General features: G+C 39.4%; 2 protein-coding genes across 4 annotated transcripts in view; both read left to right on the forward strand.

Annotated features, from left to right (window-relative positions):
- The window catches only part of SAG (S-antigen visual arrestin), a 29,287-nt gene extending 18,042 nt beyond the window's left edge, over positions 1–11,245 (forward strand). The window contains exons 14-16 of one of the 2 annotated variants that reach the window (XM_088132402.1): positions 339–403; positions 6,226–6,235; positions 8,038–11,245. In XM_088132402.1, the coding sequence (XP_087988528.1) occupies positions 339–403; positions 6,226–6,235; positions 8,038–8,137 (175 nt within the window). In that variant the 3' untranslated portion in view covers positions 8,138–11,245. Of the gene's footprint in view, positions 1–338; positions 6,236–8,037 lie in introns of both variants that reach the window. The other variant, XR_015794469.1, reaches the window with a different exon arrangement.
- Positions 11,246–12,354: 1,109 nt separating this feature from the next.
- The window catches only part of DGKD (diacylglycerol kinase delta), an 82,336-nt gene continuing 75,352 nt past the window's right edge, over positions 12,355–19,338 (forward strand). For both annotated transcript variants that reach the window (XM_088132533.1, XM_088132534.1), the window contains exon 1: positions 12,355–12,553. In XM_088132533.1, coding sequence (XP_087988659.1) covers positions 12,380–12,553 — 174 coding nt within the window. In that variant the 5' untranslated portion in view covers positions 12,355–12,379. The remainder of the gene's footprint in view (positions 12,554–19,338) is intronic.

Genomic DNA, 19,338 nt, shown 5'->3' on the forward strand with positions numbered 1-19,338 from the left:
ACGTCCATGTTTTTGCATTTTTCAGCTTCTGATTCCATTTGTGATTTAAAAAAAAGTAGGTCCAAAAGTGGCCTATTCCTAATTTTCTAGGCTACAATTATAATAACTCTAACTTAACCATTTAGGCAGCTGTGATGCTGTGTAAAAATACAGGAGTGTGCTTCATTTATTTACACTCCGATTACTTCCAATCTAGAGTACTATAATCCAGTTTACATTTCCAAATACCGGTGAAAAATTAGGATAAAATGTTTAGGACTGGTGTCTAAGAAATGATCAGACTTTTGCTTTGGTATACTGGAGTCCTGGATTACCTCTCTTCCTTCCTGTTTCCAAAGTGAGGTGAGCATGGAGTTGCCCTTCCGTCTCATGCACCCTATGCAAGAGGAAACCAACGCAGCAGGTTGGTAACACACAGCTGGTTTCTTCCTGATCTTGTTTTAATTTCCTCTCATTGCTTGTGATACCTTGGTGATATGACAGCCTTGTTATGTGGGAATCTAGAAGATTTTCCCTTTGACAAGAGAAACAATGAAAAGTGTTTCATTGGGCCTGAAAGTGAACAATTTCTTTGCCAATGGAGGGAAGGACATATTCAGATTAAACAGAAAAGGACGAGTAAATGCTATTAGAAGGTTTTCTGATAACATTTAATAGCTCGATGTTTTTATTGTCACAACTCTATACATGCTACTAAATCAGTATTTCCCTATTTTCTGAACTATTCCCAAGCTAAGAAAGACATTCCCATGGAGAGTTGCACTCAGACTCCATTCTTTCCACTTTAGCTGTCTTGAGGGATCCGAGTAGCAAGGCAGAAACAAATTGAAATAACAACAAAAACTCTTTCTTTAATGTTCTCCAAGCCTCTATCTTCTTTAAGGTATAATTTATTATTGTTATAACTTTAATCTCTTTAATTTTATGGAACGTTATAATATATGGACAATCTAGAATGTAACATAACTACTTTTTAAAAAGCCATTAAAGAATGGCTCAGTCACAGTGAAGAAGTTTTACAGGACTCAGTAAAGGCTTGATAATTCCTTACTGTCCAAACAGATTCATAGAGGGTTCTGTATATATACCTTTCCAGTTTTTTTGAAACATGTGTAATTTGTATGGTGTAAATCATTTGATTGAGAATATGGGTATATTTGTGGCACATATGTCATCATTCCCCCCCCCCCCAGTTCAAGCTTTTATTTTACACAGATCTTTGAAATTCACTCATGTAAAAAAATCCTAGTCCTCCATATGTTCCCTGTTAGAATTCCTTTCCATACTTAATAAGACTTCGGTCAACTAAATCATGTTTCAGTTGCCATCTGTACAGTAGGTATAATGTTTCATACCTATAAAAAGATAATGAAATATTTGAATATAAAAAATATATCAAGATATTTAGAAAAAATTTCAAACATACTTCTCTGGAAGTTAGCCTTATTGAACTCAGTAGGATTTCTCTTTTAATACTTAGACAGTAATCATAGGCATTATAATTATCAATCATGCAAAATTTGGTGAACACATTCAGTCTTGTCCATTTCTTTTACTATAAGACTTATATAATGCTGCAGTGAATGCGTCTCACACATTTTGAAGCCAATGTGCATTTGCTAGTAAATGTGAAATTCACTAAAATTCCACTGATGTGATATATAGTACCTCCTCTGGCTAAAATTCTGCTTATTGTTCTAAGTACTTCAAATTCTTTGTGCCTTGGGCCACAAAGAAGGACAGTTTGCTGTCTAAGACTTATGCATAGCTTGGAGATCAGTGGTGATTTATATGCAGTGTTGGAAATTCTGTGCACCATAGGTCACTGACAAATTTTTAAAATAACTTTTCAAATCATAAATATATTTGAGGCAATCTTTCTTCTAGTGTTAAGATATAAGCTACTGGCCATAACTACATGAAGTAATAAAAAGCCTTTCCAATGACATGGAATGAAATAGCTCAGTTAATTTTAATTTAGAGAAAAAAAATTATAACAGGGCTTAATATCAGAACTTAAGTATAATACAACTGAATAGAACAAATAACGTGTCTTGGGTCATGTACAGAGTACTGCATAGTATCCAGGTTTAACACAACTGGATTCAGGATGGGTCCATGGATTCCAAGACAGCTTGTATCAGCTTGGCTCTAAATATTTTTTCCCAAATGTGTAGTACACATCAGTCTGTGTGGGTATATTACATTTCTTCCATAACCAAATGCCAATTTTGAAATATTGCATACATGGATGCAAAACTAGTATCTGTAACTCCTGGGACAGTCTGAGCTCTAGCTTCCCCCTCCTTCTAAAGTGTAAATGACTTAATTAATGCAGGAATAGACAATTCCTTTTTGATGGGAGCATGTCAATCATTCTCCCAACCACTTGGATGGCTGCAGAAGTCCTAGGGCTGAATCTGCTCGCAACGTCTTAGTGAGTAAAGAATTTGCAGGCAAGTGTGAGTTCCAGAACCTCTTGTATTTTTAACCTTCTAACGTTTTCTCCCCAAACTAACCAGACAAGAGGGGGGCATGATCTTAATGGAATACAGATGAAGAAAATTTGTTTTCAATATTCTCTTTTGTTAAAAATCTTCCCTAGCACATTAATAAGAATAGTTTTATCTCCGCCTCCTCTCTGCTCTGCTAACTTCCTATCTGCATTTGTTTTTAAATGCTCTAAAATGTTTTACAATGTAAAAAAGTAATCTGAAATACATCTGTAGTATGCCATCTCAGCTCTCTTCCACCTCATTCTCCTACAAATAAACACAGAGCCTGAACAAGTGTGCTTGCTTATCATTCTATGAAACCAACTTTCCCATTTTTGATACCTTCCAGAGGTGTTGGTCTTCAGTACTTTAATGTAGGCTTTGTAGATAAGGTCAACACATATTAGGGGCATTTTGCAAGGAAAGGATGGTCAGTAATAATAATAATAATGATAACAATGGGACAATCCAAAGAAATTCAAAGAATGCAGCTTGGATAAAGGAGGTGGATAAGAATAAAAAAGAAGCTGAAATGAAATAACTTGTAATAACAGCCAAAATGGTAGAGAAAAGGGCAAGGAAGATCAAGAATTGGTCAGCATCAGGTGAAGATGAACTGCATGATTTTTGGTTAAAACTGACTGGTCTCCACCTACTCATTGCCAAGCAGTTTAACAACATACTGCAAGGAGGTGAAATTGAAGATTGGTTAACATCTGGCAAAACCTACCTGATAATAAAAGATCCAACAAAAGGGGCAGCATCCGGCAACTACAGGCCAGTGACCTGTTTACCAACAACTTTCAAATTGCTAAATGGTGGGGTAGCTGATGCAGTCCAACAGCATCTAGTTGAAAACAAGCTCTTTCCATGTGAGCAGAAAGGAAATTGCCCAAACAGCAGAGGAATAAAAAATCAGCTCCTAATTGACAAAATGATTTTGAAAAATTGAAAGAGAAGGAAGACCAACTTGAATGTATCTTGGATTGATTACAAGAAGGCGTTCAACCCCCTGCCACATGACTGGATAATCAAGTGCCTAGAAATAACAGGAGTCAGTAGAAACATCAGAAGCTTTCTGCAAAGATCAATGGCACAATAGAAGACACAGTTGCAAGTCAATGGTGATAGACTGGGAGAGGTTAATATCAAGAAAGGAATCTTTCAAGGACACTCACTATCACCACTACTGTTTGTTAGTCCATTGATTCCTCTGTCAACAATACTGAACAAGTCAGGCCATGGCTATCAAACATCTAAAACATCTGCCAGGCTACCCCACCTCCTTTACATGGATGATCTGAAGCTGTATGGAAAAAAACCATCTGAAATAAAATCACTGATCAACACTTTCCGAATATACAGCCAAGATAGTGCAGTGGAGTTTGAACTGGACAAATGTGCCACCCTTACCATCAACAGGGGAAAAATAGTGAAAACTGAAGGAATCAAGATGCCCAATGGAAATAACATCAAGAGTCTGGATGAAGAAGATCACTACAAATACCTGGGCATCCTTCAAGCTGACAACATTGAGCACACTGAAGTCAAGAAGAAGGTTAGTAGTGAGTATGAGAGTAAGAGTGAAGAAGATCTTAAAGAGTAAAAGAGTAAGAGTGAAGAAGATCTTAAAGTCCAAAGTCAGTGGAGGAAATACCATTAAGGCAATTAACATCTGAGCAATACCAGTCATTAGATACACAACTGGAATAGTGGACTGGACTCAAGCAGAACTAGAAGCCCTGGATAGGAAGACCAGAAAATTACAATGAATCATGCCCTTCATCCATGTAGTGATGTTGAGACACTCTACTTACCAAGGAGCATGTGTGGGGGTGGAATGTTGCAAGTACACCAGATAGTTGAAGAAGAAAAAAGGGCATTAGAAGAATATCTGAAGGACAGTGACGAAGATGCACTGATGCTAGTACACCATGAAGACTTACTGAATACTGAAGACCAAACTGGCCTACAAGAAAGACCAAATGAGGAATAGAAAAAAGACATGGCCAGTACACAAAAAAACTAGCAGACAAAGCAGATGACAACAAAACTTGACAATGGCTAAGAGCAGGAAAGTTGAAGAAAGAGACAGAGGGGCTAACTCTGGCTGCACAAGACCAAGCTTAAAAACAAATACATACAAAGCTAGAATCAAGAAGACAGCAACAGACAGCAAATGTCACCTCTGCAAAGAAGCTGAAGAAACAGTGGACCATTGCAAGAAGATTGCATAGACTGACTACAAACTATGGCATGACAAAGTAGCAACAATGGTGCATTGGAATATCTGCAAGAAATACCATTTGCCTGCAAGAAAGAACTGGTGGGATCACAAAACAGACAAAGTAACAGAAAATGAAGAAGTTAACGTGCTCTGGGACTTTAGAGTTCAAACAAACAAGCACCTGCCACACAACACTCCAGACTTAACAATTGTTGATAAGAAAGACAAAAAAGTCTGAATAGTAGACATTGCAATACCTGGAGACAGCACAATAGGAGAGAAAGAACTGGAGAAAAATCACAAAATACAAAGACCTGCAAATAGAAATAGAAGAATTGTGGCAAATTACATCACAAAATGTAATTCAACTTTGGTAGCAATCCTATGTTCATTTCACTGGAGTAAGTCACTACTGGGCAGTATTAATTCCAAACAAACAGAGCATTTGGGCTCCACATCAGTCTTTTTCTCCCCAATTTTTTTTTTTTTTTGCTTTGTTTTACTGTTATAAGCTGCTTTGAGTGCTTGTACAAGCAGAAAGGTGGAGTATGATTTAAATAATAATAATATGAACAAATATGAAAAAAATACCTAGATATGTTAAAAGGAAGGGTTATTTACTATGATTTGTGATAATGTGTTAGTTCAAGCTTTTGATGGCATGAAGATAAATAATGGACAATCTGACACATGCTTACTTAATGTATGTTATACTCTTATTAAAGATATAGAACTTTAAAACAACAGTCTTATTATAAAGTTAACTGGCTGCAAGATGTATATTTTTTTAAAGCAAGCATGCTCTTTCCAGTCACACAGAAATTATTGAAAAGGGAAACACTATTTGCATTTTCAACCACAGTTCCTTTTGCTTTAACCGTATTATTAGGACACCTCTAAATTAAGCCAAAGAGTGGCAGCATGGGCCCGGTGATCTGAGACTTGTTAATGGCCCTCATCTCCAAGATAGAAACATATTTTGGCTGTGACAGATGGCTGAATGTACTTAAGTCCATGCAAAATGTCAGCTTCTGGATGTTTTAAAGACAATTTACTGAGTCAAAAACACACAAATTGATGTGCTATGCTCTTCACTTCCTGGCCTAGCTTTACCTGGCATTTGATTTGCTGGCTTTAAGCACTCCAAAGAGACTCCTGCTGTGATCAGTCTGTTTAAATCAACAGTGATAGACTAACTAAAAAGAACTCCATGTTCCAGTAATGTTGACTTCTGGCTGCTACTATGAGACCACCCTGGTAATATATCAGTCACACAATATGAAACCACCCAGGTGTCTCTGGTGTTTGGAATAAATTGCTAGGTGTCACTCTAAAGGCTTGTGCTTTGTGGCATTGTAATCTCCTTCTCACCCACATTGGCACTTGGATTCTTTTCTTCTAATTCCACAGATAATGATCTTCAGGGTTAAAGATATTTGTTGTGGAAACATATTTAAATAAGCTTTTCTCTCTCTTTTTTTCAATGTATACTGATGATTACAGAAAAGGAAAGGTAAGAATTATTTCATTAATTTTCTCTTCCTATTCTGCTCTTAAGTGTTTATATGAAGTTGGGAATGAAGCCAGTGAGACTGATTCTGTATCATTTTGATGTAGGACAGAACTTTCTGCATTAAATAAACTTTCTGCAATAAATAAAATAAATAAATAAAATAAAAATGATTTGTGATTTAGAGTGAGAACTTAAATCTTTCAGATGTAGCAGAGTGAAATTTCTCTGAGTATAGTGGAATTTTCTCTCAAGTAACATCTACAACATCATAGTCTAATAGCCTGATATTAAGCAGTCAGGCATGAGAAAAGTCCATTAGAAGCAGTGGATTTAAGTATTGCTTCATTGAATAGGATTTCAGAAAATGCATACTCACACAGTTCATAAAGTGCACGTCATAGAACCTAGTGCACGGTACATATGCGTGAAATTGAACAGATAGCTTAATAACCATTGCCAGTAATCTTAGGCTAAATTTATTTGGAAAAGCCAATTAAATGATCAAACTACTCTTCATCATCATATATCTGTCTAAATCTTTGGAAAGACAAACAAGGCTATGGTCTTTCTGAGCATGCAAGTCAGTCCAAGTAAAAACAGAAGAAATGAACTCTGACTCAGTGAATGTTGGATAGAAAGAGAATGCTATAGAGGATTACAAGGAGTGAATTAAGCCTCAATCAAACTATGGCTTTTATTGGAACTATGCATCACAGGGCCTGTCCTTGTGGGATCCATGATCAAAGAACACTGAATGTTTGGGTTTTTATAGATTTCAACCCTGGATTCAGGGTGGTGTTGAACAAAGTGATATATTTGACTTCTGTTTCAGATTTCTGTCTGACAATAGTAGCAGTAGGCCACTCTGGGTACTTTCAGATGACCAGCCTTTCAGTAGCCCAAAGCTTCTGATGGCCCAGAAAAAGTAGAGCTTAAACAGTCTTCCTGATTATTTAAGGTTCCCAGGTTACTGCTGGGATGAGCATGCTTACTTCTTTGCAAGACTACAGCTAATCGCCCTGGCCAAAATATTATCACATACATGACTCCCAAAGCTGAATATACTGCAGTTGGCCAGGTTCACATATTACAATATCATACAATATTATAAATCCATAACATAAACTTTAGGTAACGTACTACAATGCCTGGGTTCACATGTATTTAACCAAAACAAATCATGTACTGACTTTGTACAAACTATAAATGTGTAAGTACTGTAAGATACTAAAATGTAGGCCTTATTATTGTATGTAAATGTATAGACTAAGGCTGAGAACCTATGGCCCTCCAGATGTTTCTGAACTACAACTTCAGCATCCCTTATCGCTTGCTGACTACTAAGACATATAGGGCACTTCCATATTATGTCTTTGTAGCAATCTGGAAATAGCTCCAGTCCTGCCATTTTCATGATGCTGGCAAAATCTGGAAGCCAAACTGCAGTATATATGAAACTGCAGAAAATCTCTTTTTTTTTCTCTTGAAGCACAGCACTTTTGCAGAGCTTCTTGTCAGTCCATTCTTCCACAAGGGGTAAACTCTTACTTGTCCCATCTCCTTTCTCTTCTTTTCTCTATGCTTTGAGTTTGGCTTATCACAGCTTTTTGAACAGTTGGGAAGTGGAAACGGGTAGTGGTGTGGAAGTGCCCATCCTTCAGCAACATCTTGAAAGCTACCTATTCCCCACTCCCTGACAAATTATATACTTATTTAAATATGGCAAAAGAAAAGAGTGAGCTTCCTAATATCAAATATTAAGAAGATGTGATATTCAAAGAGAGTCCTTATCTTTCCCTTAGTGGCCAAGATGACCTGGTGTTTGAGGAGTTTGCTCGTCAGCAACTGAAAGACGAAGCCTCTGCGGAAGACAGCAAACTGGAGTGTCCAAATACTGAATGAAAGAGGAAAAAGGGATCAAGTTAGCAGAGGCCATAACTTTTATATGTATTAAGAAACAGAATAGTTAAATTGAGTTGATGTATGGCTCTTGTTTTTTACTTAAACTTGTTATCTCACTACAAATGTAGAACTCCAGACTGACTATTTAGCCTTGAACACATCCAATGAAGGTGAGCCTGCCACCTATCCAAACAGTTGCTCCACTGTCAAACTGTTCTTACTATAAAGATTTTTCTAATATTCACTTTGAAAAGGGCAATCATTTTCCCCTCTCAGTCATTTTTTTCTCAGGGTTAAACATACCCAGCTTTTTCCATTTGTCTTCATAGGATTTAATTTCTAGTTGCCTGATCATCCTTGTTGCTCTTCTCTGGGCATGCTCCAATATCTCTGAACAGGACATTATTCTTAAGGTGGGTCTGAACAAAGTTTAATAAAGTGGAACAATTACTTTTCCTGATTTGGAAATTACATTTCTGTGGATGAGCCAAAAATTACATTTGCTTTTTTGCAATGAAATTACATACACTGTATTATATACAGTTTGCAATCTACTATTATTCCAAAATCATCTTCACAAGGGCCACTACCAATCAAGGTATCCCCCTGCCCATATCTTCCAACTATTAAGGAAGTTATCCAATCAAAAAATGAGCTAAAGTTAATTCAGCAAGATTTGTTCTTAACAAATCCCTGCTGACTTCTGATAATTACCACTTTACTTTCAAAGTTCTTACAGATCAATTGCTTTATGACCTGCTCTAAAATCTTTCCAGGTATTGATGACAGACTGCTTGGTTTGCAGTTTGCTGGATTTTCCCCTTTTTGAAGAGAATTTGCCCTCATCCAGCCACCTGGGACTTCACTAGTTCTCCAGAATTTCTCAAAAATAATGTATGAGGGTTTCCCACACCATCCCTTATCATCTTCGGAAGCAGTTCATTGAGTCCTGGAGATTTAAACTTATTCAAAGTAAAACAGTTATATTTAGCTGCAGTAGGAAAAGTAGATCCCATTCTATTTGTCTTGCTGAGTTACAAATTTCTTTCTTTTTAAATCATACCTTTCACTTGAAAAAGGAAGTATAAGGAACAATTCTAGTACAGCTTTATGCATCATGTTTTGTGTACATTCATATAAAATTGTAATGTGAATAGACAACTAGCAAATGTTCTTCTATAAACATGATTGTCTTGCAAGTATATGTGTGTAGGAAGTTGGGATGGATCATACCTCTCTGTTGGATGCACACATAATGGCAATAGTACATTTTTGGTCAGGTTACTTAAGCAACAGTTCTGAACTAGAGTCAAGCATTATCTATATTACAGCTCCAAAGCATGATTTTTAAAAAAAAAATATTTATTTATTTATTTAAAACATTTATATAGCCACCCATCTTATATCAAAGTCTGGGCAGCTCCCAACCAACAGTTAAAACAACATCAATATACCTACATATATCTATTAAAACTACAAATATTAAAACCTGGCACCAAGTTCAACTTTTACATGCAGTCCATCACTAAGTCCACTCATCAATCTCACCCTATCGCAGTGCTTGGGGAAAACACCAGGTCTTAAGTGTTTTTCAAAAGGCTAGGAGGGTGGGAGCCTGCTGAATTTTAGGGGGAAGGGTAGGGGCTGCCACGGAAAAGTCATGTTTCCTAGATCCCATAAAATGGCAATGCTTAAGGGAAGGGACTAGGAGCGTGCCCATCCTATCTGATCTGGTAGGGTGGGTAGATGTCCTTAGAGAGAGACAGTCCTGCAGATAACCTGGCCCTGTGCCATGTATGGCTTTAAAGGTAATAACCAGTGCCTTGAATTGCACCTGGAAGGAAACCAGGAGTGCAGCTCACGCAACAGAAATGTTACATGGGTAAACTTAGGGGCACCCGTCACTGTACACGCAGCTGTATTTTGGACCAGCTATAGCCTTTTCAAGAGTTTACACCAAAATGTCTGGCCTGGTATAGGAAGAAGATGAGTGAATTTGGCAGACTTGTTCTTTCAAAGGGCAGCTAATTTGACTTTCAGAAGGGGTAGCTGTGGGTTTTGAGGCCTCTGGAATCTGGAGATTTTCCATTCTTAAATCTGAATGGACTTGCACTTCCTCAGGCAGAGATGATGTGCAACTCAGACGTCCTCTTGGACTCACAGCTCCTGCTCAAAGAGCAGGTTGTTACTTTGGCCAAGAGGGCCTTTGCACCAATCTATATTGTGTGCCAATTGTCTCCTTTTTTTAAATGGGGAGCCCCTGTTCATAGTCACTCATACATTAGTCCCCTCCCATTTAGACTATTACAATGCACTCTACAGGGCTGCCTTTAAAGAGTATTGGGACGCTTCAGTTGGTCCAGACTACAGTAGAATGGACATCTTTGGGCATACTCTGGTTGTCCATGTGTCACTACTGCTTCTTAAACTGCACTGACTTCCAATAGCCTTCCAGCAATTCAAGGTACTGGTTATCACCTGTAAAGCCCTTGATGGCATGAGTCCAGTTCATTTCTGGAATTATCCATCTCCAATTGTTTTTGCCCATCCCAACAGAGTAGGCACTGTCTGTCCCCTCTACGAGGCACTGTCTCTAATGGGACTCAGGATGCTTCTCTTCTCTGTCACAGGACCTGCCTTATGAAACGCTATTCCCCCTGAGATCTCAATGGCTCTAACCTGGCTGGCCTTCCATAGGGCCTGAAAGACCTGGCTGTTCCTCCAAGATTTGGGCCAAGATGTTAGATGAGCCTGGACAATAATATTTGCATTTGTTTGAGGGATTTCTTTGACTCAGACCTCAACACCATAGTATTGTACTGATTACTGTTATAGTTATTTTGTGTTATTGCTGGTGCGTTTGTTGTTAGCTGCACAGACTCACATATGAAATGTGTGCTTTTAAAATAATAAATAAAGATAGTATATATATTGCTCTTTGAGTAGCTCACATGCTTTTTAATTTGAGGATCAAAGTTGACTTGGAGCTTGCCTCAAAAGTTACAGCTTAAGAGCACTGACATGAGCATGGATAGAGGGCATATATGGTGCCATTGGAAGGTTGTTCTGCATGACAGTTCTTTCTCAGTATGGAGCTAAGTCTGGACTTCTGTGATTCCACAACACTGGAGAAGAACTGACTGGATTTACTTCTAGTTCAGCGGCAGTGTATTTGAAACTATAGTGGAACTGGTGTGTGTTCTTGTTTATTTAAAATGCTGCTGCTCTGTGGAGTTGACATCCATTTTCTCTTTTTTGGAAATTCTTGCTTTTTCCTAACTCCTAAGCTTCATCTACCCTAGCAGATCCTTCAACGGAAAGGTACCTTGACAACTTTGTAGCTCCCCCTCATATGAATGACTTTGGGGTTTTTTGCATATGAACAGACAAATACACAGAACATGTAGTAAAGATGTACATGGGTCTGTGTGCAAGAACTTTGTTTTACTTCCCGTGGGGGTGGGGAAAGGATGTCTGTTTCTCTAGCACCTTTAGTAGCTTAGGGAGGGCAGCGATTCTTTGCACTTTGTTCTTCATGCAGTCTCACAGCAGAACATAAGACTATTATGAATCATCTTCAAACAACTTTTAAGGGACTGAAGAACAAAAACAATAGTATGGAGGTGCCCCCAGTGAATCCACTTCACAGTGGCAGTAACTGTGTAGGCAGGCAGCCTGATCTAAACTTGCTATCAGTGAATGGTAGATTTCTGCCCTCAGAACAATCTGTATCACTGCAGATTACAGATCCAGAGACTGCATTTTTGGATGTTTGTAAATATGCAACAATACTATAATTAAAACTAAAACATCGGTTTTAGTTTAACCTATCCTCTTTTCCCCTCGTACATTAGTTTCCTTTTTCAGTTGAAGCGTGAGGATGATTTATCATAGCAGAGAGAGAAGCACTGAGTTAAATGTATAGATTACTTACTCTGCTTCACTCAGAGCCGTGGGTTACCACAATCTGTGTGCTACCCAGCTCTAAGCGCTTTAGTCATCGTACCGAAAATCCCGTGCATGTACGCACGTGTGAAAGAGACACCTCGAGCACCCACTCGCGTTTGGGGGGCTGCCTCAGGCCAACGCGATGCCGGCCCGCCAGAGGGCGGCCGTGGACACGGCCCGCAAGGAGCCTGCCGGCTTCTCTCTCCCCGCGCTGAGCCCACGCAGGGCAGGCGCTTGCACGGCGCCGCTTGAGGCGCTAGGTGGTGCTGCCCGCCCTGCTCCTCACGGTGCAGCATGGCGGCAGCGGCGGCGGCGGCAGCGGCTGCCTCGCAGCCCCAGGCCGGGGCTACCGCCGCTGCCCCTACGGCGGCGGCGGAAGAGTCGTCGGACAGCGAGCCGGAGCAAGAAACCGGCTCTCCGCAGAAGCTCATCCGCAAGGTCTCCACCTCCGGCCAGATCCGCCAGAAGGTGAGGGCTACGAGGGTCGGGCCTTGAGGGGAGCACAGGCGAGGGTTGCCTTCCCCCCTCCCGAGGCTTCCCATCCTCCATTTCATTCCCACTCTGCCCTTCCCAGGCGGAAAACGCGGGGCCTGGAACCTCCCAGCTCGCTTCTCTCTTCCAGCCCCATCGACGAACTGCCCCCCAACAGTAATCGCGGGTGGTATGCAAGGGGAAGACTTCCCTTCGGCGCCCCTCCCTCCGCCCTCCCCTTCCCCACCAGTCCTTCCACCCGTTCCCCGTAACGGATCCGACCCCGGTAACAGGGTCACGCAGACAGAGAGGGAGCCCAGGTGAGCCAGTGAAGGTGACAGCCGCTTCTGTGTAGGGCTGCGGCTTTGCTTTGCAGATGAGTGGCGGAGGCAGCTACTGAAAGCAGATGCGCTTGCTCTCCATAAGGACACTCTCCCAGCAGTGCAGCGGTTGTCACTGCATCGTGCACAAAGGGAGAGCACTGGCACTGCAGCCTCATCGCTCGTGGTTTGGGAAGTGTAGGAATTGGGACTGGACCAAGAAGGCCCCATCCCCACCGGCAGAGTTCATACTTGGTGCTAAGCCATAATGGGATTTGTTGGGCTTTGACTTAGGGAAATCCAGCCGTGGTGATTTGTAACCCATTGTTTACAACATAGGTTACTGTGTGGGCTGTTGTGGCTGTTCAAGAAGCACTAGTTAAAACAAACTGTGAAGTGGTTCTATGTAGAAACACAGCTATTCTCACATTATCCAGGGGGAACCAACATTTGATATAAATAGCATGCTCACTTCAGCTTGCTCATCTATGATCTTGTGTGCAGACTCCCCCTTTAGGCAGCATAGTGGTCTGGTGAATTCAGTTGTTACTCCCAGAGAGAGCACAGCTAAGCAAAGGTTCCTACCAACTTTTCCTCTGGGTGATGTAATAGTTTGATCTGACCAGTGCTTGAATGCCCTTGTTCTGTGCCTAAACATTATTGTGGGTTTGATAAGGATCAGTTGAACTGAGCTCAGTAGACCAACTTGTCATTACTAACTGGCTTCTCTGTATCTGCTCACTCAGTCAAAGCTTTTTCAGATAGCTCTGTCTAAAATGTTGAATAGTCAGTTAGGTGACATACCCATCCTGGCCAGTAAAAAGTAACTGTGTCACCCCCCAGTAACCAATTCAAGAGAATGAGAATATATGTAGGATTCAGAAGTAATAGATGGAAGTGATGGCTAGGAGAAAGTAATTTCTGTTTCCTCCCTTTCTGGGTGTTAGAATGGCAGAGTAGCCTCATTTTTTTCAGTCCTGCCCAAAGGAAGAAGATAAATAGTGAACCCAAATGGTTCCTCACTGATCTTCCCACTGCTTTAAGACTATATGCAGTCTCCCTCTTTGAGAGGGAATGGTGTATTTAGTTGCAGCAGATAAGTCCAAGTCTCCTGAGGGGTCTTCTTAGGAACACTAGTGACTGCTACTTCTCACTGGCCAACTTGTCAGAGGTCAAGTCTTGGTAACTGCTGGACACAGCTGAATTCTACTAGTCATACATAATACACATACACAAATGTATATAACTGTTCTGCTTCAGGATGTCCAGAGTTGAGAAAATAGTGCCACACAATCCTCCTGGACCTTCTGCCAGCATTTTTATAGCACAACTGTGAAAAGGTATATTCCTTGGAAAGAGGGAGAAGTGTTATATCCTCTGGTTTGAATTCAGCACTTGAAGTTCTTATAAGTGTGAATAACATTATCACTATTTTGGCAAAATGTCTATTATTATCTTAAATGACAAAGATAAATTTAGCTGCCTCTCTCTACTAGGAAGAATTACAGCAATGAATTTCTGATTTCACACCATAATTATACCTGGGATCTTAAAACCAGATTGTCACAAGTGCCGCATATGGGTGAGTCCACTAGCCGGGGGTGGGGGGTGGGGTTCATACTTTTATGCAAAAGAAATTAACTTTAAATAATTACATTTAAATCATCTGTGGCTTTCCAGATATTATGAATTGCCACTCCCAGCAGCTCTAGCCAGTCTTGTCAAGAGTGAGGGATGTTGGATGCTGTAACTGAGCACCGTTAAAAGGGCCACAGGCTGTTGTTGGGGACAGACTGTCTTTCAGAGGAAAGCTTCAGTTTCCAAAGATGATACATTTCTGCTCAAGTCCCCTTCCCCTGTCTTTGGTGTTTTGCTATTACAGGTATCCTGTGGAAGATGCACAGGATTTCTTCAGCCCTTTGCTCCTTTGGCAGGTACCCCAAGCAGGGTTGCACAGCTCAGTTCTTTTGCTTCCTAAGCTCCGACAGCAGTCTCAAAGAGACCTTTTCAGGTCTTGCCTTGTAGGCACAACCTGTCCACCTGACTGGTCTATCTTACCAGGTTCTTTTCACCTGACAGACCCTCTGCCACTTCCATGGACCCAGGCTGAGGGAAGGCTGCCTGGAAGGTGCTGTGAGTTTCCTCCTCTGTATTTTCCTTTTTTCTTTTGGAGAGGAAGGGACTCTTTTCATATCACTGCTTTTTCAGGCGCTTCAGAATATGTTTCCTAGCCTTATCATTGCTTCAGTCTGCAACACAAATGGGCAGGGAAGCTGCACAGTCTGAATGCAAGAACAGTGTAGTCCTTTTACAGTCTGATGTATGTTGAATACACTTGTTTCCAACAAACAGTGAACTCAGGTATACATGATATAATCTTTAATTAAGGACTGAGAAGGGTTATTCTAGGTTTCTCAATTTCTATATAGAGAAAATAAGGAAAACCAGGAGTATTAACCATAAAAAACTTTCCCCTCCCCCCCTCCCCCCCCCTTGGTGTGTGTCAAATGAACTCTGGAAACAGTCTCACATTTCACATAGGAAAAACTGCTATTAATTTATAGTGCAGTAGTCAAACCTATACTAAGCAAGCTGGGTAATTTGATTAATTTGTCTGGTACCTCCTAAAAAGTATTAAACATAACAGATGAGATGGAAGCCTCATAAAACATGTTCTGAGCCCATTATTTACCTTATAATATTGGTGTGTAGATTTTTTTTTTTCACTTGGGTGCCAGTTTAGAGTTCCTGGCAGTGCATTATATATTAAAAGGTTGTTAATTGCTTGTTTCTTAGGAGATCATATATTTTGTGCATGTTCAATAGTTATTTATGTTTTTGAAAAAAGTAATGATGAAGCCTTCAGTTGTATAAGACTGAACCACACATATTTGAAATTCTCCCTCCTTAAATGCTTTGATAGTGTTTAAATAATACGTTTAAACTGTACTAAAGCAATTCCCTTAGGAATAAGAAAAAAAAGGGTATATCAGTCTCATGAGTGCAGTTTTAGGATGTAAGCATTGCTGAGTGAGAAAAATATTGTGGTATGGCAATTTCCTAACATGAGAATATTTTAACTGCAGGAAGTTTAATTTTAACATTGATGAGTACCATATTTTTTGAGAGAGTTCAAATAAGGCAGAATTCGACTATGAATCACTTACAATGTTTTGCATCATTTCCTACGTCAATATAGCTGTAAAAAAACCCCAAACACTTTGCTTGTGCTATGTGACTATAAACGTTTTAAGTACAAAGAGTATAAACAGAAATTATGTATAGCCATTAAGCTTCCATTGCTTTAATCTACTTGAAAATCTTTAGCTAAGCAGTATCATTCTCAAAGCAACTCAAGATTTCAGAACTATCAGTCACAATGTTTTGTGGCTTTTAATCCAACCCTTATTGCTCCTGCCTGCCTTCCATCCATCCAATGAAAAGTGAAAGAAATAGCATAATTGGCACATAGGTTATAGGACTGTGTAAATCCTTTGAAAGAAGTGATTCAGAACACAGAGTAATGTGTATAAAGCATCTCTTTTCAAATTGTTAAAGCAACCACTTCTTCTTCCAGACTCACATGGCTGCTTTGGAAGCTGCTCCCAGCTGTCTCTGTGTGCATGCGCAGGCACAACCATTTTCCTTTGCTATCTGCAGTGTGGCTTCCATGCATTCTGGTGCATCTCTTTTGAAGAGTTTGCAGAGCTTTTGTATGTTATATAACTCAGCATAATAATGTCAGAACTTCAGCTGTAATAACAAAGTTTTTTAATACTGTTAAGACATTGCTTCTTATTTAGATGGAAGTAGCATAAAGCAAACATTTTAATAGCATTTACTGTTCTGTCTTACTCATTAGTTCCATTTTCTGTAATAACAACTTTTGCATAATGCCTGCTTGCAAGTGAAGGAGATTCAATAAAGGTCCTTTTTCATACTAACTAAAAACATGTTTGCATGTTTTATTGTTTCTTGACTCAAGAAGATTAATGTGGAACTGCCCCTTATTTGGTAAATTTCTGTATATTTGTGTGTTAAAAATAAGTAAATATTCCAAAAGATTACTGTACAAAGAAAAATAGATAAAGATGTAAGTAAACATTTGAATTTTCAGAAGGTAACACACAGGCATTCTATCCATACATTATTTCAAAAATTAATATATTGTTATGTATCTATACATTTCTGTGTGATCTATTTTACAAGGCACTACAAGAATAGTATCTTGTAAAATAGGTTAATCTGCTCAGATATTATAGAATACCTGATGTCCAATAATTGGAAATAATAATAATAATAAGCATTATAGCCCCGTCATGATATTGATAGATTATACCTGCTCCACAGAAATAGAAGCAGAGGTTTACTTCAAGTCAAACTGTTGAAGAAAAGCATGCATTGGCTGGTTATGTAAAAGACAGTGAAGAACAAGCACTGATGCAAGTTAAAAATTGGAAGTTAATGTACAGGAAACAAAACGTGAATATAGAAATAATGTAATAAAAACATGAACAGAATGCTGGCAAGGAAAAGCATTACATGGTCAATTTCTACAAACGTTCGAGGGGAAAGTGGATATAGATAAAACTTGGCAGTGACTTACAACTAGAACATTAAAAAAAGAAACTGAAGGCTTGATTTTGGCTGCTCAAGAGCAAGCTATTTGAACTAATGCAATCAAGGTCAGAATTGAAAAATCATCAAATGATTCAAAGTGCAGATTGTGTAAAGAAGCAGAAAAAAGAGTAGATTATATATTCAGCTCGTGCAAGAAGATTGCACAAACTGACTATAAGCAACAACATAACATAGTCACCAAAATGATTCACTGGAACATCTGTAAAAATTATCATTTGCCAGTAATGAAAACTTGGTGGGAACATATAGTTGAAAAAGTTGTTGAAAATGAGCAGGTTAAAATATTGTGGGATTTCCGAATACAAACTGATAAAGTCTTGGTGCATAGCACACCAGATTTAACTGTGGTTGAAAAGAAGAAAGTGTGGATAATTGATGTGGCAATACCAGGGAATAGTAGAATAGAAGACAAAGAATTGGAGAAGATCACAGTCTATCAAGATCTGAAAATCAAAGTTGAAAGATTATGGCATAAACCAGCAGTGGTGGTCCCAATGGTTATCAGCACACTGGGTGCCCTACCAAAAAGCTTTAGAAAATCTGTACATTGTCAAAATTTCCATCTGTCAATTACAAAAGGCCACACTGCTTGAATCTGCACATATACTACACCGATACATTACAACATCCTAGGTTCTTGGGAAGAACTCGATGCGAATGAAGGCCAACACCAGCTAAAGAACTGGCAGCTGTGATTTCACGTTGTTGTAAATAATAGTAATAGTAGTAGTAGTAATAATAATAATAATGTGCCTAGAAATAACAGGAGTCAGTAGAAAGATCAGTTTGGAACAGTCTTCCATTGTGCAAAGACCAATGGCACAATGGAAGATACAGTTGATGGTCAATTGTGATAGACTGGGAGAGGTTAACATCAAGAGAGGAATATTTCAAGGAGACTCACTATCACCGCTACTATTTGTAATTGCATTGATTCCTCTATTAACAATACTGAACAAGTCAGGCCATGGCTATCAAACATCTAAAACATCTGCCAGGTTATCCCAACTCCTTTACATGGACGACCTGAAGCTGTATGCAAAAACACCATCTGAAATAGAATAGCTGCTCAACACTGTCCAAATATACAGCCAAGATATTGCAATGAAGTTTGGACTGGACAAATGTGCCACCCTTACCATCAACAGGGGAAAAATAGTGAAAACTGAAGGATTCAAGATGTCCAATGGAAATAACATCAAGAGTCTGGATGAAGAAGATCACTACAAATAGTTGGGCATCCTTCAAGCTGACAACATCAAGCACACTGAAGTCAAAAAGAAGGATAGTAGTGAATATATCAGAGAAGTGAAGAAGATCTTAAAGTCCAAACTCAGTGGAGGAAATACCATCAAGGCGATTAAGACCTGGGCAATTCCAGTCATTAGATATATAGCTGGAATAGTGGACTGGACTCAAGCTGAAATAAAAGCCCTGAATAGGAAGACGAGAAAAATAATGACAATGAATCATGGCCTTCAACCACACAGTGACGTTGACAGACTCTGTTTACCAAGGAGCATAGGTAGACGTGGAATGTTACAAGTACATCAGACAGTTGAAGAAAAAAAGGCATTGGAAGAGTATCTGAAGGACAGTGAAACTTCAGGCACCAAAGCTAGTATGCCATGAAGGCTTACTGAATACCAAAGAAACCAAACTGGCCTATAAGAAAGACCAAGGAAGAATAGAAAAGAGACACGCAAGGCAAAGTATTACATGGCCAGTACACCAAAAAACTTCAGGCAAAGCAGATAACAACAAGACCTGGCAATGGCTAAGAGCGGGAAAATTGAAGAAAGAGACAGAGGGGCTAATTCT

Source organism: Python bivittatus, unplaced genomic scaffold, assembly GCF_059951505.1.
Source record: "Python bivittatus isolate LINGU-HERP-01145 unplaced genomic scaffold, Pbiv_v1 ctg000980_np1212, whole genome shotgun sequence".
Classification (NCBI taxonomy): Eukaryota; Metazoa; Chordata; class Lepidosauria; order Squamata; family Pythonidae; genus Python; species Python bivittatus.